Raw genomic sequence first — 26,102 nt, forward strand, 5'->3', positions numbered from 1 at the left:
TTAAACCGTAACTACAAAAACGTATCATCATAGGAAATTCTAGCCATTGACAGCTAGAAGCAACAACAACAGCTCTACCGAGTGATAGGCTACAGTTGCGCCACCGTTGTGCCGAAAGTGGAACCACGGCTGACGACGATATACGAATTTTCACGGGAGTGGAGAGGGCTCAGAGGATTCGGAGGAGAAAAGAGTAGACCGTAGTTCGGAAGCAACGTATCGAAGTCTGGAGATCCTTTTTCGAACCAAGGATTCCTAGCCTTGGTTGCGGTTGCCTTATTCTTATAGAGGACTTTCATTCCAAAGAAATTATGTGGGTGTTTTGAATATTGTCGTATTTGCTTGTCGTCCAAAGTCGCAGTGAAACTTGTTAACTCTTATCTTGGATTACCTCAACACAACTTCGGGAATGAGCCACAGACTTTTCAACACAGTGTTTATATTTGTTCTGCTAGGAGGATTCACGATCGGCCAAAAGGTAAGCCTTTGAAGGCCTTTCTTGTCTCGGGCTGCGCGCGGCGAATCGGCTACGGGATCTTTACAGCCACATCGGCGGCTGCTTCTTGGGAGGAGTCGTCGGGCAGCTCACTCGCCTTGTACATGATTGCTGGCGAGGCCGTACCCTAAGCACTAAGCATTTGCTATTTCGGTTAACATGTCTTACCATCTGAGTTTTAGAAACTGGAAAACTTGCGTATACCAATATTCTTTTTAAAAACTGAGTTGTAGGTATAAATTCTAATTGATCAAAACTTTATTTACCTAAATTTGAACAACAATCTATTAATAACTTGACTTTGTGGTACTTTTGAGTTTTGACAAGCTATGTTTAGCTAAGCCTTTGTTAATACAGGCTTATATCCTTTGGTTCATTTACCCATTCAAAATATATTATGACCTGTTTCGTCTGGAACGTTTCGTGTTTAATATTATAATAATTATATTAAAGCCACTCAAAACTAATTTGTATGGTTGCCTAACTAATTTGTGCTGATCAGTAATAATTAAGTTACTATGAGTCAATTGTGATATTTAATCCAAATTATTTACTTTAGAAGTTACTCATAACAAAACTTTGTAATAGGGTAGGTTGGCTTTTACTTTCTTTCTTTGAATATCTAATCAGCGCTAGAATTATATGGTAACTGGTTATTCTACGCTCTCCAAGTAAAGAATGAAAATTCACAATGACAATCTGTACTTGCTAATATTTACAAAAGAAACAATCAATTTCAATTTGACAACTGCATTGTATTTTTTTTTTGATATTTTTGTTTCATTATAATAAATAGTTTTTAGTTTTAAATCATTTGTTTGAACTGTTTATACTCGGAATGGTATTGGAAAAATCAAGTGCGAAATTTAAAATATTGAATAAAAAAAGTAAAGTTTGGGGGAGGGGGGGGATTAAAGATGTTTTTAACAAGGGAGAGTGGCGTCGGCTTGGCTTGTGCGTGCTGTTGGTCTCGAATAACTATAGAGTCTTAGACACCCAACGTTTCGGACGGGAAGGCTGAGAATTACACGTTTTGTCAAAATAACTTGGCAGTGCTCTGAAAGCCTTCTATAGTAGTCTTTAGAACACCAAAGGGGGGAATGTTATTCTGTTTCGCTTCACGTTAGGCCGCCCTTTTTATTATCTCGTCCTTCGTAGAATCCCCATCTTCACACTAATATCGTACATACTTCCTGAAACAGATTACGTTACTATTCTGTACGTTGTATTCATTTTGCTATTTGACGCCTTTTAATTTTATTTTTATCTCAATTGAAAATTAGCATTATAATTTAAATCAAAGGCATTGTGTATTTTTCTGTTCGTTTCGTCAAAAACAACATTTTACGATATAAATCTCCGAAGATAGGGCTAGAAAAAATGACGAAATGATTGGTTTATTCCTAATGTAGAGTGAAGTTCACTGTCTAATGCATTCATTTAGTGTGAAAAGAGCATTTGATTAAATATAACGCGATGAAGCCAAATTAATATTTTTTAAATATTATTTTAGCCATTAAAGGAATTTGCCAGTTTCAAAAATTTAGCACTAAATAAATCATCCTCCCAGGAAATCTCCAAGAAGTAATATTTCCGAGAGCCAGGACCCGCAAGGTATTGTTTATATAGAGTAGTATCGGCTACGTTATTATACCGTAGACCCCTAATACAGTCGAAGGCGGGGAGCTGATATTACTCTATAGTGCTTGTGGAAATAATGGAAACTTTTCACCTGTAAACAGAACGTGTTTTTGCCAAGCCTTAATTTGTCAAAAAAGCTACCTGGTTAAAAGGGAACCCTTGTTGCTGCCGTAAAGGTGTACATTTCCATTATTTTAACACGCACTATATAAATAGTGACTCGCGGGTCCTGGCTCTCTGAAATATTACTTCTTGGCGATTTCCTGGGAAGGTGATTTATTGAAGCGTCTATAAGGCAGCGCGAAAAAGTACCATCTTGGCCAATTGCGATAAAATAAAAGCGCGTGTCAAAACTATTTAAGTTGACTGTACTTGTGGGGTAGGTACATTTGTTCGAATTTCAATCGTCCGAACGGTGGAACAAATGTTCGAATTTCATTCGTCCGAACCGCCGAAATAACAAATGTTTCAATTGTTCGAATTGGACAACTTGTTTGTTTCATTCGTCCGAATCGGTAGGATCACCTGTCCGAATTCTGTCGCTAAATTAGTATTTCTTATTGTTGTTGGTCCGGATTTTTTTTAGTGCAAGAATTAAAAATAAAAAACTACATTGTAAATATCGTTGTTTATTCAAGTTGTTTTTTCTTAATTGCTGCTAATGTTGTGGATATTTTAGGTTAGGTTAGGTTCACGTTAATGTTACTATTTTCTTATATTAACAATATTTTAAAAAAAAACAACCAATTCCTAATGTTCGAAAAAACGGACAAACGATTATTCGAACAAATTAAATTCGCCAGTAAAGTTAACATAAATTGAACGACTAAATCACAAACAAAAGTTGTGATAAATTTTTCGGGCAAATGAAATACGTTTTCGAACATACGATCCTGTTTTCCGGCATTAGGACAAATGTTCATTCGGACATTTGTACCACCGTTCGGACGAATGAAATTCGAACAAATGTACCCAAATCGTACTTGTGGTGTTGGAAAATGCCTTTACATTATAGAAGCTGGCTAATTGTTTTTGAAATATTCACGTACGAAAATGAAATGAAAGGAGATGAAACGCAGTACGGGCTGGACTTAGCTTAGCAGCTATTTGTTATCTACCTCTGGCTATCTACAAAAACGCCTATGGCAAATTAATTTCACTTGTAGTAGAGGTTAAAATCAACAACATTCTAGGGGAAATAAGTGTTAGTAATGATGAAATAATTCTTGAAAATACCGAATTCTGGGTGAAAATCAGTCACGAAACTCAAAGTCGTGTTCGGATTTACGAAATCACCTTGAGATTGCAAATCCCGTACACAATATAGCGAATGTCTGGAGCCCTCGTGCCAATGACGCGTACGCGAGTGACTGCTCCGATGGTTAGCGAAAGATTACTGGCCTTCGCGTTGAAGAGGAATTTCATCTCTTAATTTGACAAAGAGATGTTTTGATTCGCCCGAGTCGTGAAAGAGTTCGACTCGCGAGCTTCATTTTAATATTTCAACTCTCCAAGGACGAAATCTCGCCAAAATTGTCGAGTTCGGCGAAGTCAGGCGCGTTTATTCACTCAATGGACGTTTTCGCGTCACGGTAATCGTTTTCCGCGGTTTTCCACATCGGATACTACCATAAGTCTATAGTATTACTCCATAAGTATGTCTGATATTTGACTGAGACGTATTCGCTGAGGGAAATTCGCCCCCTAGTGAGACCCTCTCAAAAAGGCCCGGCGTGACGATAATCCGCGACGAAGCGAAAAAAGACTCGGTGAAGAACACGAAGTGGCACCAGGGTTGGCAAAAAACCGGTTTTGTTGTTGAAAAGTCCACTGGTATGGTTTTTTGCAGGTTAAAACCGGACTTTTCTGGTTATTAAATACAATAGTGTTATTTTCCTTCCTCCACTATGATGCCCACCCGCTTTTGGCATCCTACACTATTAGTTTTACTGTTATTACACTTAATTACAGAAACTATAGCTGCTTGAAAAAAAATCAGTCTAAATAACTGTTATTTGCTTATTTCTGGCACTCCTAAATCATAGGCCGTCGTTGGCTATACAGAGTCAGTCTCACAGTCTCACTCATACGAATCATATTAGGTGTTTTAATTTGTTTATTACACTGATTTTATTTCAAGCAGTTTCTGTAATTAAGTGTAATAATTGTAAAACTAATAGTGTAGGATGCCAAAAGCATCTTAGTGGAGGAAGGAAAATTTATCCAATTTGAGAAAAAGATTAGGATACGAAAAAGCAGAAAAACTTGTAAAGATAAACAGGTATCTTAATACTCAAAATACTGAAAAATGAATATTGATTAGTATTTAGTCATTACTGACACAAATTGGGATAGTTCCATAAACTAAATTGTATTGTTTTCACCAATAAAAAGCTCTTTTTTTGGCTAAGTATAGAAACGTTTCTTAGTGATTTTTTTAAAACAATGCGTTTTTGGATAAAACCGGACTGGTTACCACCGTGCCAACCCTGAGTGGCACACTTATGGAATTACATTACAGACTTATGATCCTATTGCTCTTCTTTCTAGTTTCGACTCCGCAGCCTGTAATGGTAGTTTTTTTTTGCGTGTGAAGGAAATAGCGGCAGAAGAGAGGGGAGAGCGATTGAGTTTTCGTTAGACGCGTTTTGGTTACCCGCCTGGAAATTCTATTCAACTATCGACGAGTTCGTGTTTTTCCCCAGCAGAGCGAAACCATCAGCGAATTTTCATTTTAGCCCTCGGTTCTATTAATTTTTTCTTCAAAAATAGCCTCGGTTGAGCTAACGCGAAAACAATATACTAAGATACATTCGCGAAAGAAGTACAGGATGAGCCACACCTATATATTTTTTAAATGCCTTTATTTGCAATGTCTTCTTGAACGTGTTTTCCTATTTTTAGGGATTTTTTCATACTTCACCCATTGCAATTACGTGTTTTGATATGTATGGAAATGAAAAAGTACAAAGCTAGAAAGAATTTCGAATAAAAATACTTGACGCTTTATTTTCCTGTAATTTCAACACAAATTATCATATATTTCCCCAAAAAATCGCTCTTATGAAATCCTAGAAATCGAATACAAATTTCCTATTTTTCCTATTTTTTTTTTAGCTTTAATGTGGTTATCCTGGACTTAAGACGTTTAAATAAGTGGAAATCAATTTTCCGAAAGTCCACTTTTTTCATAAAAATTTAGGCCTATAATTTGAATCAGTCTCTGAAAAAGTTTTGCGGTTTTTTGTTCAATACAGTTCTTATATTTCCAATTTTCTCTTATAATTTAACGTCCTTCCTTTTGTCTCCTATAATACACTATATTTGAACTCAATAGCCCGAAGAAATTAAAATAGTTGATCCTCGTTTTTAAAGGTGGTTATTTCCAACACTGTTCGCCAATAGTTTTCGACTATTTCTATCGTCTACTTATATATTGGTACGCTTTATTTTTTTAGAAAATCCTTATTTCCTACTCTTTTCAGACAGTTCATTTATCTCTTGTGAGCCGCGAGCGTCAGCTTCGTCGTCTGCTTATAATTTTATAATAAAGATGGTTCCTACTTTTAATTATTTTCGGTGATCAACTTTATTTATTTTCTCTTATTGCATAATGGGTTTTCTCCTCCCCCCCTTTTCTTCCTATATTTTTTCCCAAATTTTCTTCCTATATTTTCCTATATTTCAATGATCAATTTCCTATAATTCCTTTAAAAGATTTTAAAATATTCTATGGTCACTCTTTTAATATATTGTAAACTTTTTGCCACATTAGCTAGTAAACTCATTATTGTCCACCTGGTGGCAATCACCACTTTTGAGGAGGGATAATCTAAGTGAACTCGTACCCCGGGAAAACAGGTTTTCCGGAAGGAAGTTTAGAGAAAAAAAAGCAAAAGTTAATTTTCTGGAATAAAAGAACGCATTGTCTTTTCTTAAATGTCAACTTTATGTCCGGTTCTCACGATCAAAAGATTTTTTTTCCCTTCCAACCAAAATGAAATTGATTTCTAACTTTCAGTTTAGCTAATAACGTGTAGGTGAGAAATTCCGTTCTTCGGTAAAAATTGTCGATGGCGAATGTCTTCGCGAAGGCCATAGCGAAGAACTGGTCAACTCAACGCGAACGGTTTCGTATTGCCAAAAATATAACCACCCTATTATTTCCGCTTCATTGTAAATCTGTCCCTGCCCTTAATGGTTCTTCGAAACTTTAAACTTCCATTCGGACGGCTCTTTTCGACCGTTTTCGAACGCTTCAGAGGGTCGCGGTATCGTTCCCTTTTGAAATCTCATCTAGTATACGGGAGTTCACCCTCACGATCAATATATATATACCGTCGCCTTCGTGTAATTTAACCCTGAACCGTTCGACGTTCGTCTCGCTTTTCAGTCGTTTCGACAAACTACGCAATACGATCTCTCATAGTCTCCCGAAAAATGTGTTCCAAGATGACCGCCACGGTTCAAAGGCGGGGCATGATGGAGGAAAGGGGAATGACATTAACCTTCCATTATAGAGACGATGGTGTACCTCGAAAGCTACCGACAGACTGTGTCGTTGTCGCGAAACCATTGTCTAGAAGAACCTATAGTTTATGAACCACATGCCTAAGTCACTATAGACGCGATAGAAAACGAACGCATTATCCGTCACCCATGTATTCTAGATGGCGGACATTTTAAAATGGCGGACCAGGCTGATATAAAACCACTCGTATCTCTCTTTCTAAACATCCGATTTGCCCGCGATTTTCGGCAATAGATGTGTTTTAATACATTTTACAATTAATATTTGTGTCATTTGTCGATAACGTAAAAATTATAATTTTGTTGATCTTTGAGATTTTTTATTTATTTTACGTTGAATACAACCAATCTGTAGTTTTTATCGTGAATTATATAAACGAATTAAAATTAAGTAATTTTAAATATTTGGAGTATTTACAGAAATAGAAAAGACTGGAATTCTTGGAAACCCTTTGAGATTTTTTTTACGCAAACAACGTTTCAACGGCAATATATCAAAACTACGCCTCTTAATTCTTATTCTTATCTTGTACTAACGTCATCTCATCTTCCTCCCACCACAATCAATACCAAGAATTTCAACGTGGCACATTTATGTTTTAGATGTAGCTTATGGTAATATAAATACTAAAAATGCAATATCCCGTGATAAGAAATACTTAAAGCTGTTAATCTATGCGTAATGAAACAAATTAGCCAATTTCTTTATTAATTCGTAGTATTTGAAAAATCGACCAAAATTTAGGTGTACATATAAGTAATAGTTATAGTCATTTATATTATTACTTATTGAAAACTTATGTTAATCTTGAACTATTGGCAATTTATAGGGTTGTTAATTTTCCGGAAAAATAAAATGCGGAAAAGTTTCCGCAAATCGGAAAAATAAAAAATTGAAACATAAATTACCCTTTAAGGGTTTTATGTTCTTTTTACTGATATAAAAGGTCTAATATCAGTAAACATACTACAAAACATTAATAGTGTTACATTGTTAATCAGTTTAAACTAGTCTAGAGGTTTAGTTTTACTTTTAGATTCGAAAAAATGAGGCGAAAATGCCGCTGTATTTAAATTTGCAAACAATATATTAGACTAATCATGGAATTAAAACTTTTTTATTTTTTTCGGGAAAATACGGAAAATGTTTATTTTTAGCTAATTTATTGGCAATTTATTATATAATTCATCGTATAAATTAATTTTTAGTGATGTTCAATGAACCCTTCAAAATCTGGGTGATCAAGTGAGGAATCACATTTTATCGTTTCACCGTGCGATAGCGCTACGCTTCGAAATATGGCATTGTACATAATTTGTAGATTACATCGAAACCCACCTACCGTCGAAGAGCGCGTACAATTTGGATACTTAGAAGAGAAGATACGAGTGTAGGTTTATTTCGGCCTGATTGGATATATTTAAATGGCCGCCATGTTGAATAGCTGGGTGAAAGATGACGCCATTACTAGATTCTATCATATTTAGTGGCTCTTTTACCGAAAATATGTGGCAATATGTCCTCCGATCGGTACTTGAGTTTTCACTTGACTCACGGACTATTTTAGGATTATCTTTCCGACGTTCGTAAAAGTGGTTACAGAATTATTCTTCTTAAGACGTAATGACAAGAGAGTTATTTTTGGCCTATAAAATCCTATAATTTTGATATTTTGTCCATTTCAAATCCCGCCCCTCAGTTAAATTGCTATACCATGTCATTCTAGTCTATACTTTTGTTATTGTTAACACATGTGGTTAGATATTTTTGTAATAAAATGGTTAAATAGTTTCTATTTTTCTAAGTGAAAATCAAAGATTTATTTCATTAAATATAGATTTGGTTTTTAAATGCATAAAGTTAGCAAATGAAATGGCATATACAGTCCTATAAAATCCTATAATTTTGAAAAAATAATCCTATAAAGACCTATAATTTTGAAAAAATAATCCTCTAAAGACCTATATTTTTAAAAATATAATCTAGGACCTGCAAGTTACTGTTTATTTGGTGCTTGTTGAAACTTTTCACCTGCAACCAGAACTTCGTGTTTTTGCTAAGACTTATTACGTCAAAAAAAGCTAATTGGTTAAAAGGAAACACTTGTTGCATACCGTGCAGGTGAAAAGTTTCCATTATTTCAACAAGCACTATATAAACAGTAACTTGCAGGTCCCGGCTCTCGGAAACATTTCTTCTTGGCGATTTCCTAGATGATGATTTATTGAAACGCCTATTAAATGATAATATCCCTGCGGTACCGTTTAAAGCATCTACTAACAAACAACTAAGGCTTAGGAAGTTTGCAAGTTCAATATGCGTAGTTGATGATTAATGAAATTAAAAACGACTTCGTTATATTTTATTAAATATGCAAATATAACGAAGTCGTTTTTAATTTCATTAATCATTAACAAACAACTATTATACCAGTGTCACGCTTTGTACAAAATGGCGGCGCGAAACAAAATATGTTATTAAACTGTTCCAGATCAGTGTATTAACAAGTTTCAAGAACTGCGAGTAAGGCTCGTTTATGAGTTTTTACCTACAGCAACTCGAAACTTTTCCTAATGAAAATTTTTAATGGGGCTTGTACGAAATTCTATTCCAGTCTACAATTATTGGTAGCTATACGAAGGTAACCCTCCCTCTAAAAATATAGAATCCTTGGTTCGACCCTGTATTTTTGGTTTCGAGAGCGTAGTTCGTATTTCTCGCCGTGTAGTTAGTTTTGAATATATCGATATCTTGGAAAATAATAAGGTAACTTTAAACCATTCCCCCCCCCCCCCCCGAATTTTTAACATTTATAATAGTTACAAGAACTCTGCTTTAGTAGACCAAGGAACTAAAATTCCTAGAATTTATATTAATCAATTGATATCCAAGAAATTTACTAACGGTTCTTATTGATTGGAATTTTTTCCGTTAACGACATATTTCGAGATAAGGAAATTCTAGAAAATTTAATCTAATTAGCGCGCTTGGATTAGCTTGTAAAAGGAATATTTGATAATATTACGATCAAAATTGCAACACCATTTACTGTTGATATTTTAAATTTAAAGTGAATCATAGTCTTATTAATTTCAATACACGCTTTACAGTAGCTTCATCAGGGTACTAGTATAAAGAGCCAGAGTTGCCACACGTCAGGGAAAACAGGGAAAAGTCAAGTAATTTAAAAATTGGCCTAAAAAGTCAGGGAATTTTAAGAATTTATAAAAAGTCAGGGAATTCAATTTTACTTTGACACTTTTTGAAGGTAATCTCACTCTAGGTTTAAGACAAATTGTATGATTATCATTTATTTCCTTGAAAGTTTGGCTAATTTTTTCAACATTGCAATAACCTTTTTACTGAAATATAAGTCCATTTAAATTTATTAACTTCTGATAAAAGTAAAATATAAAATAAAATAAAAAATTTTGACTTTAAAAAGTCAGGGAAAATCTCTTAAATTGGTCAGGGAAAACAGAGAATTTGAATCTCAAAATTTTGTGGCAACCCTCAGAACCTAACATTTAAGATTTGAACATTATTAACTTCCTCTATACTTCATCATTTCCTTCTGTTACAGGTTCAGTCTAAACCATGTTTCCAAAACTTTACATTTTGTGAATTTCTCCGTAGGTCAATTCCATAAATTTCTTACGAAAACAGACCCGATGAAGCCTCCGAATGGGAGGCGATTCTATAGTGGTCTCGTTTTTTAAATAAAAACTGTGTATTGTACAATAAGTGGTATTTATTTTTTTTTTTTACGTTAACAATGCGCTAAATTATTTTTTTTGATTTTAAGAAAAAAATACAGTTAAAACAGGGTTGCCACACGTCAGGGAAATCAGGAAAAAGTTGGGGATTTTAAAAATGGGCCCTATGAAGTCAAAGAATTCGAAGAATTTGTAAAAGGTCATGGAAAAATCAGTGAATTCGATTTCCTCTTGACACTTTTTGAAGGTAATTTTATTCTAGATCTATGACAAATTCTTTGATTATCATTTATTTCCTTGAAAGTTGGGCTAATTTTTTCAACATCGCAATAACCTTTTTACTGAAATATAAGTCCCATTTAAATTTATTAACTTTTGATACAAAATTTTGGCTTTAAAAAGTCAGGGAAAATCTGTTAAAATGGTCAGGGAAAATCTCTTAAAATGGTCAGGGAAAACCGGGAATTTGAATCTGATTTTGTCTTTTGTTATTAAAATAACCACCACGTACGGCATTACCGTTATTGAAATACAAAATACGACGGGTCATCGAAAATTTTATAAATGATACCGCGGTTACGAACACGTGTGCCCGAGTTTCGGAAAGGAATTTATGGCTACTTGAAGAGAACGTTTAGTTTTTGCGGTGTAGGCGGACGAAACATTTACGGGGGAAAAGATGAAGCATTTTTACGTTCGGAGGTGGCGCGCTTTTATAATGCGGAGAATAACTACACCTCTTCCTCTCATTTTTTTCCTCGCCACTACCCGGCGCAAAGTGTGGCTCTGCTCTGGAAGATGGAGGCCCGATTCGGGGAATAATAATAAAGGGCGAAAGAGGCGCCGAACAGAAATTACGTACACACACTATCGAGAGCCTTAATTCGCCAACTCGTACGAAGCTCAGCCGTGCTCGAGCATTCGTTTCTCGCGTTTACCCTCCATCTCGTGACGTCACCGCGATTTGTTTTACTTTCTCCCTGTTATCCGATTCCTATAGCAGTTGTTCGCGCTGTAGGTGCACCTGCGAGGTGTGATGGGGGCTTGGATACAGTTTATTAATTCGAGTGTTAATTTATTTCTGATTTTTGAAGGGTGGACGCTTTGTTTCTGTTGAACGATAGATCGTGGGAAATCTCGTATCGCTTCAGATATACACTTATCTTTATCTTGGACCCTTTATGAGAAAGAAAAAGGGGGTCGCGAAGTTCGGTCCTCCATTTTGAAGTTGCGGATTTTACCTTCCAGCTGCGCTTCGACGGCGCCATTTCGTACAGTGGTGTATTTTCTCGCCCCCTCCATTTCCGAGATTTGCTATTCCGGGAATCTGGTGCAATTTGTCCGAATGATAAAATTTTGTTTGGGAATGTTTAAGAGATTAAGTTAAAAGTTAGAGGGCGAAAATTAAAAATTTCCATTGTTTATTGTTCATTGTTAATAGACTATAGTATACTTTTTTTCAAATGGGCGGGTCCGTATCTCAGATCTGACTAATAAAATTTGAGCTGCCTCAGTTTAGGGAAAGTAAGGGAATTTAAAAATGGGTCTAAAAATTAGGAAATATCAGGGTATTTAAAAATTGGCCTAAAATTATTAAAAGTCAGGGAATTTAAAAATGGGTCTAAAAGTCGGGGAATTTAAAAATTGGGTTTAAAAAGTCGGGGGATCTAAAAATTGGTCTAAAATTCAGGGAATTTAAAAAAGGGTCTAAAATTCAGGGAATTTAAAAAGGGTCTAAAATTCAGGGAATTTAAAAAGGGTCTAAAATTCAGGGAATTTAAAAAAGGGTCTAAAATTCAGGGAATTTAAAAAAGGGTCTAAAATTCAGGGAATTTAAAAAAGGGTCTAAAATTCAGGGAATTTAAAAAGGGTCTAAAATTCAGGGAATTTAAAAAAGGGTCTAAAATTCAGGGAATTTAAAAAAGGGTCTAAAATTCAGGGAATTTAAAAAAGGGTCTAAAATTCAGGGGATTTAAAAAAGGGTCTAAAAGTCGGGCAATTTAAAAAAGGGTCTGAAAGTCGGGAAAATTAAAAATTGACCTAAATCAAGGGAATTTAAAAATGGGTCCAAAAGTCAGGGAATTATAAAAGGGTCCAAAAGTCGGGGAATTTAAAAATGGGTCCAAAAGTCGGGGAATTATAAAATGGGTCTAAAATTCGGGGAATTTAAAAATGGGTCCAAAAGTCAGGGAATTATAAAATGGGTCTAAAAGTCGGGGAATTTAAAAATGGGCCCAAAAGTCGGGGAAAGTTTAGAAAATGTATCTTAACTATATTACGAAGATAATTTTACTAAAATGTGATTGCTATTTTGTTCCTTTAAATGTTCTGGAGATTTCTAAACGTTGTAATAAAATGTTTTTACCTTTACACTAAAATAAAGGTTGAAGTAAATTAAAATAAACTTCTGATGAAAGTAAAATATAAAATTAAAAATTGTTTTCATTTTAAAAAGATCATGGAAAATCGGGAAAAATTCCGGGAATTTGAATCTGAAAATATTGCACGGGTGCCTCTGTTTTACGACGTCAATTTAAAAGCCGTTGTGGACTTTTAAATTACGGTCCTTTGACATTTTCAAAAGCATTGTTTCCGAATTCTAAGGCTCTCGTCTCTTTCGCTAAGTTTATCTCGTCCGTCGCAAACCGGAAAAACCTAGTCTCGTTTATTTTGGGGACCCATATAATGCTTTTACGCTTTTATAATTTACGTATATTCGACCTTAAGTTTCTGGCCGCTACTTTTCGGAGCGCGTAATTAGCGAAATTCGCGAATAGCCGCTGATGCTAATGTCCGCGCTATTGTTTCTGGAAGCGGCTATTTTAAGCTTTGTTAGACTAGAATCCCGAAAGACTAAACGTGTAGGCTGTTACTCTAAACGCGAGACAAATGGGTCGATGATTCTTTCCTCCCGAAACAAAGGCAATGGAGATTCGCCTATCCTTCCTCAAATTGCGCCGACTTCGCTTCCAGTTATCGCCTTTAATTAAACGGGACAGCGAATGTGTCGAACGACGTGAAGTGGCCTAGTGACGGTAATGATTCAACTCCCCCTTTTTCTACAAGCATTCGCGGCCCATTGCCGTTAAGTAATCGCCTTTATTTCGTCTTTCCTTATTCCGTAGTGGTCCGTTTAATTGTAAATATGATATTTACGATTATTGAAAGTACGCTTAAATAGGGCGAATACTCTATTCAAAATCGCGGATTTAATGACGACATCAAACTCTGGTATTTGTTCGAACATTAAGTCCGTTCGGCGCCTATACGAACCGTATTAACCGGCCGAGTTGGATTCTCGAAGCCATAAATACGCGATTTCCGAAGTCGCTTAATATTCGAGAATTCCCGTTGTAATCGGTGGATCAATTGAAAGTTTGGAGGACGTCGAATAACAAAGGGACGAGCCGCTCGCTTTGAATATAGCGCAGAATCCCGCCATTAAAAATAATGGAGTGGCGCTGCTTTAATTCGGCGCTTAAGTCTCGTCTTACGAGGCTTTGTACGCTAGTTTCGATGTAATGGCCGCGTGGAAGACGCTCGAAATGTCCCCATTAGACGATGGTGTAGACAATGGACGGACAGCTGTCCTACGAGCTGAACACGATCCATCTCTCGGTCGCCGCGCTTTAGACCGATAACGAACCAGACGGACCTTTATTCTATTGCTTTTTCGCTTAAATACTCTATTTCGAAATATTCGAGCCGGGTTTCATCGTACGTACTCGCGAAAATCTACGGATTTATTTTGAAAGATTTAATACTCCAAAATATCGAGTTCGTCGTTAATTATATTATCGCGAAAATCTACGGATTTATTTTGAAAGATTTAATACTCCAAAATATCGAGTTCGTCGTTAATTATATTATCGCGAAAATCTACGGATTTATTTTGAAAGATTTAATATTTCAAACTATCGAGTTCGTCGTTAATTATACTAGGTTTGAAATAATGGTTTCCGTAATTTTATATTTATATTCAAACTAAATCCGAGAATAATAATAGAAAGTGTTTTGATTCATTTGGGAAAGTGCAAAGTGAAGTCCCGGTGTTTTGTTCTAGTAGAAGATGGTGGCAACGACGCGTAACCATACTTTACCGAAACTTTGGTTGAGATAAGTGTCCGTGGTATAATGACCGCGGGGAATCCAGCTCCCGAATAATAATCTCTTAAAACAAAAGCCGTAACAACAGACCGATCTTACGGAGAACCGCGGAAAATTTAATTTATTTCTTTACTCGATGATAATTCTTTTTGAAGGACTCATTTCGCGAAAGCTCTCTTCATTCGCGGAGAGATGAAATAAGTGAATTTGCATGACGACCACATCGCGTATATCTGGCTGGCTGGCGGAATGTTCGTAACTAGCGCGTTAGCGGTAATTACCAGTATCGAGAGTGGAGTGCGGTCAGGCGTAGAGCGTGACGCTCTCGGTTTCGCGGAAGTCGTGCGGAGGACTCGAATCGAAAGCGCCTTGTAGTAATCGCCCCGAACCCGTGAATGAAAAGATGGAATGCCCAGAACCCGCCCATCGTTTTAATCGAAAAGCCCTTTAATCTCGTATAGTTAGCGACGCCGTTGGAGGCAGGGGGGTGGTGAAGAAATCCATTTACCGACATTCCCTCTTACATTCTTCGAGGTTTTTCAACAGGTGTTTTTTTAATGGGGAGTACAAGTTCAGAGTCGATTAGCTTTGATTTTTATTACGGAGACGCGTGTTTATTACCATCGCTAATAGTAACTTTTCTTGTACTTTTGTAATAAGCTAAATCCATTCTTGGTACAAACAGTTCGCGGAGAGAATGATTCCGCGAGTCAAGCGGAGGGGCGTGGTTTTTCTTACGGGGATCACCAGGAGAACAGAACCCGCATACATTCTGTTTATAGTTAGGGATAATGAATATGATGAGACGATCTGCCGACACCATGGTCCAGCTCCCCCCCCCCCTCCCGGCACAACAGAAATGGAAGGAAAATGGTCACTCGCGTCTGTTTCAATGAGGGTCGATCTGAGTGACTTTTAAGAGGAGGAGCTGCTTTTTGGTAGGATCGTGAGGTAGATTTGGGAGACGTATAGCAAAGTCTCTAAACATATTCATTCTTCAACATGAGCAACGTAAAACTAAATTCTTGACGAGGGGTCGGACAATCAAAGAAATCCCGTACACTTTCCAAGAAATACGAAATCCTGCCTGGATTTCTTTAAAATCTTGAAATCCGACGTGAAATCTCGAAATCCGACGTGAAATCTCGAAATCCGTCAAGAAATCCCTAAATCCGACGTGAAATCCCGAAATACGACGTGAAATCCCGAATTCCGGCAAAATTCCCGAAATACGACGTGAAATCCCGAATTCCGGCAAGAAATCCCGAAATCAGACGTGAAATCCCGAAATCTCTCAAGAAATCCCGAATTCCGGCAAGAAATCCCGAAATCAGACGTGAAATCCCGAAATCAGACGTGAAATCCCGAAATCTCTCAAGAAATCCCGAAATCCAGCGATAAATCTTGAAATCCGTCAATAAATCCCGAAATCCAGCGATAAATCCTGAAATCCGACGAGAAATCCCGAAATTCGAGAGAGAAATCCTTAAAGCCAGCGACAAATCTCGAAAACCGACAATAAATCTTGAAATTTTGAAATCCAGCGTGAAATAAAGTAAACATTTTTGGAGAATGAATTTCTAACCAAGAGAAATAATGAGATAGTTTGGGAATTATTTTTCTGTATTTGCCATAAGTGTGATTTTGTGTGGTTTGAAAAGGGTGTAACGCGGCAAATCGGCATCCGTCGTTGCGTGTGCTGTAATTGATCGAGCGCCAGTTTTCCGTTTCATTTGCGGGGTTATAGGGTCGCTTCGTTTCGCAAATTGAAAGGGGCGCGTTTGTTTACTCATCAAGACTAAAGCGTGAAACACACGCGGTGCTGGGACGGGCCGTCGAACTGCTAAGCCACGCTGTCCTCCGAGGACAGAACGGAAATAACAAATCCCCTTCAGCGCTCCCTCCGCGAACGCGATGGTCTGGAATCGCTCACTCGCGCATTTTCGTGGGCGTCTTTGTACATCTACATTTCCATCCCCCGTTTATACGCGTAGAAACAGCCAGGAATTTCGTACGATCAACCAACCCTGTAAGACCGTTTGCAAATTTTAAATCTTCGTATATAAAGTCTTATTTTGTAAATTGCAATAGAGATCGCTTATGACTGTGTTCTTAAATTGTAAATCTCGATTACGCGTTGTTGGAAATTTATTCAAATTTGCACGAACCTTATTTTTCATTTTTGGAAGTTAATTGCCCGTTCGAAGAATGCGAAATATTATTTTATATTTACTTTATAGAATTGCGGTCCCGTTATATAGACGAGTTCGCGAATTACGTACAGAGAAACTTACAAAAAGGGGCCAAAGTCGTACTGGGTACAGACATTCGCGAGCCAGATTGTCTGTCGTCCGCTGTAGATAGTCTATATCTTCGACGCGAATGTTACGTCGCTAAGACTATATCGCTTATCCCACTATTGTTTCAAAGCGGCCCGATAAGTCGATGGAAATGACGAGAGCGTATCGCCGAGATACGCGCGTTGTCCCATCAACAACGATTAGTACGTTAACGTCTTAAGGCATACTAAAGCTTTGGTGTATACAGGTGTATATTTTCGCGACGTAATAGTATAGCGTTTAAACCTTCAAAATTCGAACCTCCGCGGTTCGGGTTTCGTTAAAACTCGTCATTGGCTTTCTCGAGTTTCACTTTCCCATCGGGGGCGACTATCGGCGACGCGGCAAATTGGAAGACCTTGATCTTTTACCGAAACAACCGAAAGTTGCTTAGCGTTTCGTCACGCGTCATAATAACGCCGGTTCAAGGCATTTTCGAAGCATTTTGGCGCCTTCGCTATTTGATTTGAGGAGAGCCAGCTATATGATCAGTTGGCCGAATGTATTTATAACGCGAAAGAAGCGAGCTGTCTGTAATTATGACTCCGCCGACACTCCTTGTCCTTCTGGCACCCGTGGCTTTTAATTGATATCCACCGACGAAGGAAACCGGTTCCGACGCGAGTTCAGTCTTTGATGCGCCTAAAATCGCCAATTTATACACCAGTATGCGATATTATACGGGGGTATCTTATCAAATACTGTAATGTTAAGATGCCTTTCCAATTTGTATTTCTAAGTAATTATAACAATTTTGGTTTGGTGTTATCAATTTTATAGCTCCGATTAACATAACAGCTGTGCATGTGGCTCTTCGTGCCCGGGCTTACGACCGTTTGATTGTTGATATTTTTTTCATAAAAATTGAATATTGATTTCTTTTATTTAAATTATATTATATATTATATTATATAATATTATATTGTATATTATATATTATATTATATAATATTATATTGTATATTATATAATATTATATTGTATATTATATATTATATTATATAATATTATATTGTATATTATATATTATATTATATAATATTATATTGTATATTATATATTATATTATATTATATTATATAATATTATATTGTATATTATATTCATAAAAATTGAAAATTGATTTCTTTTATTTAAATTATATTATATATTATATAATATTATATTATATATTATATGTATTATATATTATATTATATTATATTATATTATATTATATTATATTATATTATATTATATATTATATGTATTATATATTATATGTATTATATATTATATTATATTATATATTATATAATATTATATTATATGTATTATATGTTATATTATATGTATTATATATATTATATATTATATATTATATGTATTATGTTATATTATATGTATTATATGTTATATTATATGTATTATATATATATTATATTATATTATATTTTATTTTGTATGTTATATGTATTATATATTATATTATATTATAAATTATATTATATTTTATATTTTTATTTTTAAACCTTTTTTGGCCAATTGATTCATTATTATCATTGGTAATGTAAACTAATATTTAATTTAATCTCAGTTAAATTTATTGAGTACTTGTAAGTTATTTGGCATTGCTATACAATTTTCTTTATTTTAATAACGTCGTCCCAAAAGACGACGTTTAGTTTTTTAGTTTGAATGGCTGAAATCGAGTTGGCTATTTTCGATTTTGTACTGGTCTGGAATTTCTTGGCCACGAAAAATAATTTCAACGCGAAAATAATACAAGGCAACTTAAAATATAAATTGTAGATGCTATTGGTTTTTGTATAAAGCTAATACGACCCTTGGCATTAATTAAATTGCGCCTGCTAATTACATTAAGAGGCGCTTTTATTCTATGGGATATCTCTGCCGACCTCTGGTTCGCGTTTCATCAACTAACTAGTTAGCTAGCTAGAGAGAGGGAGTAGGAAAGGCATTGGGCTAATTCGAAGCTCATTTCTGAGAGATTAATTCGGCCCTAACTTGGAGCCGCGTGTATATCGGCCTCTGATAAGTGGAACAATAGTGGGGTGCTGCGGGGGAGGCGCCTCGTTGTTTGGCCAGTTCCGGCGTGATAGCCGCGGAGTCAGGCAAACGCGAGTCTGCCTAATCAGGGCGCTATCTCTCCAAGCAGCTTGGTCCTCATTAGCGCCCTGGCATCTCTCTCTCTTAATATATATGTGAACGCGGCTTCCTGCCCAACACCGTCCAATCTAGCAACGACAACCGGCGGAGGCGTTCTCTATTGTTTTTCTTGAATTTTATTATTATTTTTCTTCCGAATTCGTGTTTGGACTGACAAATGTAAGTTTAATCGAAATCGGAAGAGAATCCGGAAGTAGTGGGCGAGCCACTATCGGTTCCGATACAGGCATCCGATCCCTCCTATGACTCTTTCTCTCTTTGACGCGTGGCGGCCACCGGCGATTAAGCCTTGGTTTTTGTTTTTGGTGGATTTCCCCCCCCTCCCGCAGTTATTTCTCCGAAATGCGAAAAAGGGTGAATTATTTCGAGCACGCGATATGTGGCTGATTTGATAATTAGAGGGAACTATAATTGTTAACGAAATATAATGGATTAAGAGGCGGCGAGCCTTGCCCTATTTGCGAAGACCCTAATTTATTTTGGGGGAATTTGTTTCTTAAACGATCATTTGTCTTGCTTTTTTATTTTTATGACCTTTTTTATTTTGGAACTTTAACTCTGGTTTTTAGTTTCTGCAAGAACCTGTCATTTTAAACGAAGAACGAATTTCATCATCAAATTTCCGATTTTTGGGTTTTCTTGGAATTTATACTTCACAATTATTTCTCAATGTATAGACGCTTAAATACATTTGTAAATGGACTCTACTATCACAAGAGGTCAGATAAATTAACCACCAAATTTTCGATTATTCTTTAAAAAAATGTTAACTTTTTATTTATGGATATTATTCGCGGTTATAAAACGATTTAGTATGCAAAATTTAAGTTTTTATTTGGATAATTTTCGGATATGGATAAAAGTAAGACTTGTTTTTAACTTAGTTAGCTTTTGATAAATCTGGTAGTAGAAATGTGAAATTTTATATATAATATTTCATTTGTTAAAAACCTGATAGAGCACTTTGTGTTTGTCTAACTGTAATTGGTGCGAAGAAATAATTTTCATCGATAATTGTGGCCTATTTTTTTATAGAAATTAGAACGAACGTCTTCATTTTGAACGAGTTTTCAGGATAAACTCTTTTAAAAGGGTGAGTACTAGCAGCGGAAAGAATATTTCTGAGGAATTCGAGTCATTATTCCTCGGAGTAAATGTAAGGAAGAGCGGGAAGGTCGAATTTTGTAAGGAAGAGCGCGTTCTCTTTTGCTTTTTTGCTTCGAATTTTTCTCCTAAAATGGAGGCCGTCTTCGGCGCCGAGAATTGATACAGGTAAAGACGCGGATCGAGTTGTTGTCTCTCTCTCTCTCTTCTTGATAAACCAGTTTTCCGATCGGAAGACAATCATCATAACTCTGACGACGAGGCTGACGTCACGGTTACGTAGGACTATACCATCTGCGAGAATAAACCGAACGCTGACGGTCGCCAACCCTAGAAAAACACCCACCATTCTGTAGAGTTAAGAACTATCATTATAGAAAGTAGATAACCTTCCTTTCAGTGGCCAATACTCGTTTGTAATTAAACGCGACCAGTAGTAAATGAACCGAAGTTATCGAAATAGCGCTCGGAATTGGAGGGCGTTTTCCTTACGAAAATGATGAGAAAATCGAGTCAAATAAAAGCTAATTTCCATCCCCGTCTTTGTGGGTATAGCTATTTCTATGTATAAAAATGGTTTCATAAAAACAAAAACGGTATTTTTTCGGCTTAGGAGCGCGCCAAATTTCAAATTCGAGGTCCAAATGTAACTTCATAAGGAAAACGCTTCCAACATGGAGAGTATAGCAGTCTGATAACTTCGGTTCATTTACTTTTGACGCGACCTTTCATATTTTATGTAGTATATACCTGACATTGTTTGATTTATGTAGTATATAGCTGACATTGTTTGCTCTAGCCCCTTGAATGTCGGATCTTTCAAAATGTGATCGAGAATGTATTTACTTACGATTTTTAGCGTTGTTCCCGATCCCTTTACGTTCGAGGAGCAAGTTCGTTCCCCGTTAAAAAACAATACGTCACGGACAATTTCAGTACACACAATCCCCCCGATGTTATAACTATATTTTTAATATTAAATTTAAACAAATTTTCTATCATCTTGTACATCAACTTAATAAAGCCAAAAGGAATTTTATCGAAAATGAATTTTTCGAGTTACTTGGTTTTGGAAATAAGGTAGCCATATTTTTTGGAGTTAGATGGCGCCTGTATCAATCGGTACGAAATTCAAATATCACAGTAGTGCGTACGCGGGTTGTGAGGTCCCGCGAATTGGCCAGAAATCTCACTTCAAATTAAAATTTCTTAATGAAACCGAAAACGTAGTTCAGAAACGATCAGTAGTAACTACAAATATAATTCTCGACCAAGTCGGTCTTAATTTAAAAAGTATGTATAGATTCAAAGTCGAAAATCGCGAAAAACCACTAAAATGGAAGAATTATTAACTTTTTGAGCTCCGATTTCAAAGGTTTATAACGGGCTACCGAGGACATGATATTTCCTTTCGATTAAGATATCCACGGCAGCCTTAAGCCTAGTTCTTGGAGAGTCATGTGGAATAAGGCGGCATCAGCTAGACTGTACGTGGGCCCAGTACGGATTCGTAGCTTGCTCGTGGTTGTTTCTTGGGTTCGTTACCGCGGTAACGCGTCTCGGTCGGCCATGACATTAAGACGCCGATGGCTGTCACGTGATTATTTCTCAGGATCGTGTGGCGTTTTTCCTCGTGATCTGTGACGTCAAATTAATGTCATGTCGGCCGTTTCAAGGCTTGGCTTAGCTACGACGTACGCTTACGACGCTACGAGCAAGAATCCAATTCTGTGTAAAAAACTAAAAACTAACCAGCCAGGTATTTCATCAGGGTTCGTACACGAACTGGAAAACCTTTTAAAGTCAGGGAATTACAAAATGTTTCCAAAAGGTCAGGGAATTACAAAATGTTTCTAAAAGTCAGGTAATTTGAAAATGTTCCAAAAAAGTAAGGGAATTTTAAAATGACCCAAAAAAAAATCGGGCAAATTAATTTTGAAAGATGTACATAATATTTTTCAAGATTTTACCTGCAACCATTAATTTATTCTACAAAAATGGTCAGGGGAAATTTGGCAATTTGGTCAGGCAAAACCTGGAAATGTCAAGGAATTTAATTCCGAAAATATAGTACGAACCCTATTCATTGGTTACCTAAAAAGTGTTTGATATTTTAATCTGTTATTATATTCCTCAATGAAAGGAATTCCATATTTACTTGTTACTGGTTTACAAACTGAATGAAGCGATAGAAAATTGGATGGTAGAAATCGGTTGGGATCTAGTTATTTAACACGATCGGTTCTCGTGAGCGTCGACGTAATTTGCGTTGACGCGTTATTTGGACACCGGCGAAGGGAGATAGCTCTTAATTTTACGTCGCCGTAATTACGACGAGTGCTAAATTGGGGCGTAATTCTTATCTTTCCGATTTGTTGACGTGACCCTCTGGCAGCTAGTCTTCTCCAATGGCGGAAGTGAATCGAGTTTCCAACGTATCCCGTCATCCGCGCTCGCCTCAATTTATTTGGCCCGTATATCGGCTTCGTAACCCCGTCCGTGACTTGGACTTTGAGCTGGCAGCGAGTATATCTCTCTTTAAGCGAAATCACCGTCCTTAATTTGCATGCGGGATAATGGCAGCGGGCGGCGAGAGAAACAGATTTGGATTCTCGGGGCTCGTGCTGGCTCTTCTCATCGGCTGTGATTGATGGTTGAGATTCACGTTACTTTTCACAATCTCCGAGCTCGTTCGAGCGCGCCCGTTCTAATGTCGCCACCCTCATCATCGTTGCGGACAAAGATTAAAACAGCTTTTTTTTAACTCGGGTAAAAATGCGCTTTTTGGCGCAGTGTACGGACGTGTAGAGTTGCCGGATTTTCGTTTTCCCACCCAAAATCTTCTTTGAAACCGCCCAATTTCCAAAATATTCTGACAAGGCGAAATAAAACTTTTCATTTCGCTATATGTTAAAACGTATTTTACGTTATGAAATATAATTTCAGGTTTTAAAATAAACTATTTGAAACTTAAAATTGGTTGAGTAATGGTTTTTGAAAAATATTCGGTGATTTCCAGTGATTGTATTGAGCTATTTCTGTGTTTACCTACGATTTGTACACCTGTTTACTAAAGAGACTACCACCCCCTCCCCCGGTTAAGTAGGTTCTGATAATCTCGAGAATCAGATCTAAACCAGAGAATGATAATATCGTATCTCTATTATAGATACTTTCTTGTGTAAAATCCAGTTATAATACGCACTATTTTATCATACGGATAATACCTTTTTGCAATTTTTAGACACAAATTAAATTTTATTAATGCTTAAATAAATTCATCTCACACAAAGTAATCTTTTATCTAATTATTTTAAGTTAACGATATTTTTCTCTGTATGCAGTAATACGAAAACTCCCTTCGTCCAAAACCGCCAAACGTATTTAGAAAACGCACCATCTGGCAGCTCTGTATCAAAAAAAGTGTTGCCGTCGTCTCATCACGAGATATATCGCAAAGAAGGACGAAACACGATCTTCGATATTCCGACACGCGATATCTCAGCGGCGTGCCAGCTTTCGTTCACTCTCTACGCGTCATTAAAAAGCCTTCGATTCAGCCGATCTCGCAGACTGAGACTGTTTATCTTCTTTTCCTCGCCGCGAAAATAGGTTCCTTCAACTTGATTAAGGCTAAAGTTCCCTCTTCGACCCGCCCCTAATCTTTTTATATAGCCTGGTATTATTCAGATCGCTCAAAGATGTTCGGGATTAATGATATTCTCCGCGATGAATTTTGACAGGGGTCAAAGGCGTCCCTTTCAGACTTATTTTTTTATTTTCCCCGTTTTATTTATAACGTGTTAATCTCTTTTTGGTGGGCTATAAACTAATCGCGAAGATTCGACTTAATAGCTTTCATCAATAAATAAGGTTTCGCGTCATTAGCACCAACTGTATTCGCCTCGTATTAGCCATTAGGAGCTGAGCTATAAAATTGCTTGAAATCCTTGAAACTTCGTAACGTGTCCAGTTCGTAAAAAAGTTTTAAAACGTTTTTAATTTCTTTAACTGATATTAAGTATGCTCCACACAATATACTTTGCGGAGTTTCCACCCCTTAGCGGCTCAAAATGAAAGCATCCAAAAAATACATTTATAAAGTTAAGTGGTTGGCTCGCGAAACTACAAAAAAAAAACCCGAATCTTTTCAATATACTGCTTCGTACATATTTAATTTCCCTTCAACTTCACCAAAAGTCAAGATCAGCTTTTTCTCGGATTTTCTTTGAAACTTATCTTTTTATACAAAGGACATATTATTAAAGGGGAAAGTGAAATGTCCCGAAGCTATATCAAAAGCGTATAATGCACGCTTTCAAAACTTAATCTCTCGGACTTTCAAGTATCTCCATTAATTTATTGGGAAGAAGCTATTTAGCGAAACCGATATTAAAACCGCGTTAAGATATTTGCTTCGCTTTAACGGTTAGTTTTATGACTTTAAATATTCCAGGCGATGTAATTCTTAAGACCTCTTTTTATTTTGGAAAATTCTTCATAATTCTACGTTTTCTAAGCAATTTCGAGTACGTCAAAAGCCACTTAAACCGTCGTTTAGCCTTGGGAATATAACACTGTAAACCTCTTAATTTTTCTTACAAATTCAAATTGGCAATTTTATTTTAAGAATCGCCGTAAACAGTTCGAGTGAATTCCACTTTCCATTGATTCTTAATAGAGTTTCAATTCATTAGAATTTCCGGTTTAATTTAAGCGGTGTACGTGTATTTCTAATTTAATTACGTATTCCAAGGTCACGGTAAGTTTTTCGCCTTTAGCGAAGCGAGCCAAACGCGTTTTCAGTCTCGGGAATTCGTCTGTGTCAATCGTGGGAGATGTCTTTTCATTTTATTATCTTCTATAAACATTAGCATCCTACGAAATCACGTACGTTTGTAAAATAATACAGCTTTTTTCGCGGAACTCGGGAGAAATCTTATCTTACACGCCGCGTAATTGAAATTGCCACTGTTATAAACGTTCCTTTTAAAGTACTCGTTTTATCTACTCTGACCAAAAGTGATCTTGTTTCGCGTATAACCAAGAATGTATTGAAGTGACTAAGAATATTGGACTACAGGATTCTGATTCCCATCCTCGCAGCCTTTGTAGCTTAAATTCGTCTGCTTTCCCATTCTTGCTATATGGTATGACCTTGAATGCGCCTTAAATGCAGACGAACTTTCTCCACAAAAGCTGTGAGGATGGTACCAGGGGTTAATCATGGATTAAACACTAAAGGATGTTCCACGAGCTAAGATTTCAATGCCGAGTTCGCGTTGGCTCGGTCGTAACGTGTTTCCTCCCCCGCGCTTAACTCTCCTAGGGGCACCGGATATGATTTTGTAGCGCCATCTCGTATTTTTTTAAATAATTTCGCGGTTTTTTGTAATTTCGTGATTTTCGTCTGCTCTTTTAGTTGAAGATTATAACCAAATGGATCAAAACACGCTTCTTTTACCAATCGGCAATTTCGTTTAAAATTACAAATAGTAAATAGTGAAAAGGTTGAAACTTCAAAGCTTCAAATCCTAAAATAAGATCTTTGGTAAGTATATAAACGAAGTATCATTGCATGTCTGTTTGTTTGCCCCTGGATAGAAAACAATTTCCGGTTTGCGGGCTCGCGCCGCTAGGTGGCAAGGTTACAGAGTATTTTTGTGTTTTTTCGCTCGTGGAACATCCTTTAGTGTTTAATCCATGGGTTAATGCTATGCTGAAATATTCTTAGTAACTTCAATACATTCTTGGTATAACTTAATACACTTCTTAGAAGGCTGATTCAGTAAGCCAAGTTGCACTTTTGTTCGAAATTTCGCTATTGTAATTCTGAAATTTCCTAATGAAGTCATTGTGGGCGAGTCCGGCTCGTGTGATAAAATATCATTATCTCGAGAAATCGATTCTATGAATGGTTACGTGTTCTCGTTAAAGACTATTTTGAGATCGGTATTTTTTCAGGTGCTGTCATCGTTGATATATAGAGCAGGCTATAG

The 26,102-nt window shown here is 36.5% G+C and overlaps 1 protein-coding gene across 2 annotated transcripts in view; it reads left to right on the forward strand.

Annotated features, from left to right (window-relative positions):
• The first annotated feature begins 60 nt into the window (after positions 1-60).
• Positions 61-26,102, forward strand: part of LOC149940807 (uncharacterized) — a 102,081-nt gene continuing 76,039 nt past the window's right edge. For both annotated transcript variants that reach the window (XM_090178175.1, XM_090178176.1), the window contains exon 1: positions 61-478. In XM_090178175.1, the coding sequence (XP_090034301.1) occupies positions 410-478 (69 nt within the window). In that variant the 5' untranslated portion in view covers positions 61-409. The remainder of the gene's footprint in view (positions 479-26,102) is intronic.

The sequence above is a fragment of the Leiobunum rupestre genome, chromosome 6 (assembly GCF_980474605.1).
Source record: "Leiobunum rupestre chromosome 6, qqLeiRupe1.1.hap1, whole genome shotgun sequence".
Taxonomy (NCBI): Eukaryota; Metazoa; Arthropoda; class Arachnida; order Opiliones; family Sclerosomatidae; genus Leiobunum; species Leiobunum rupestre.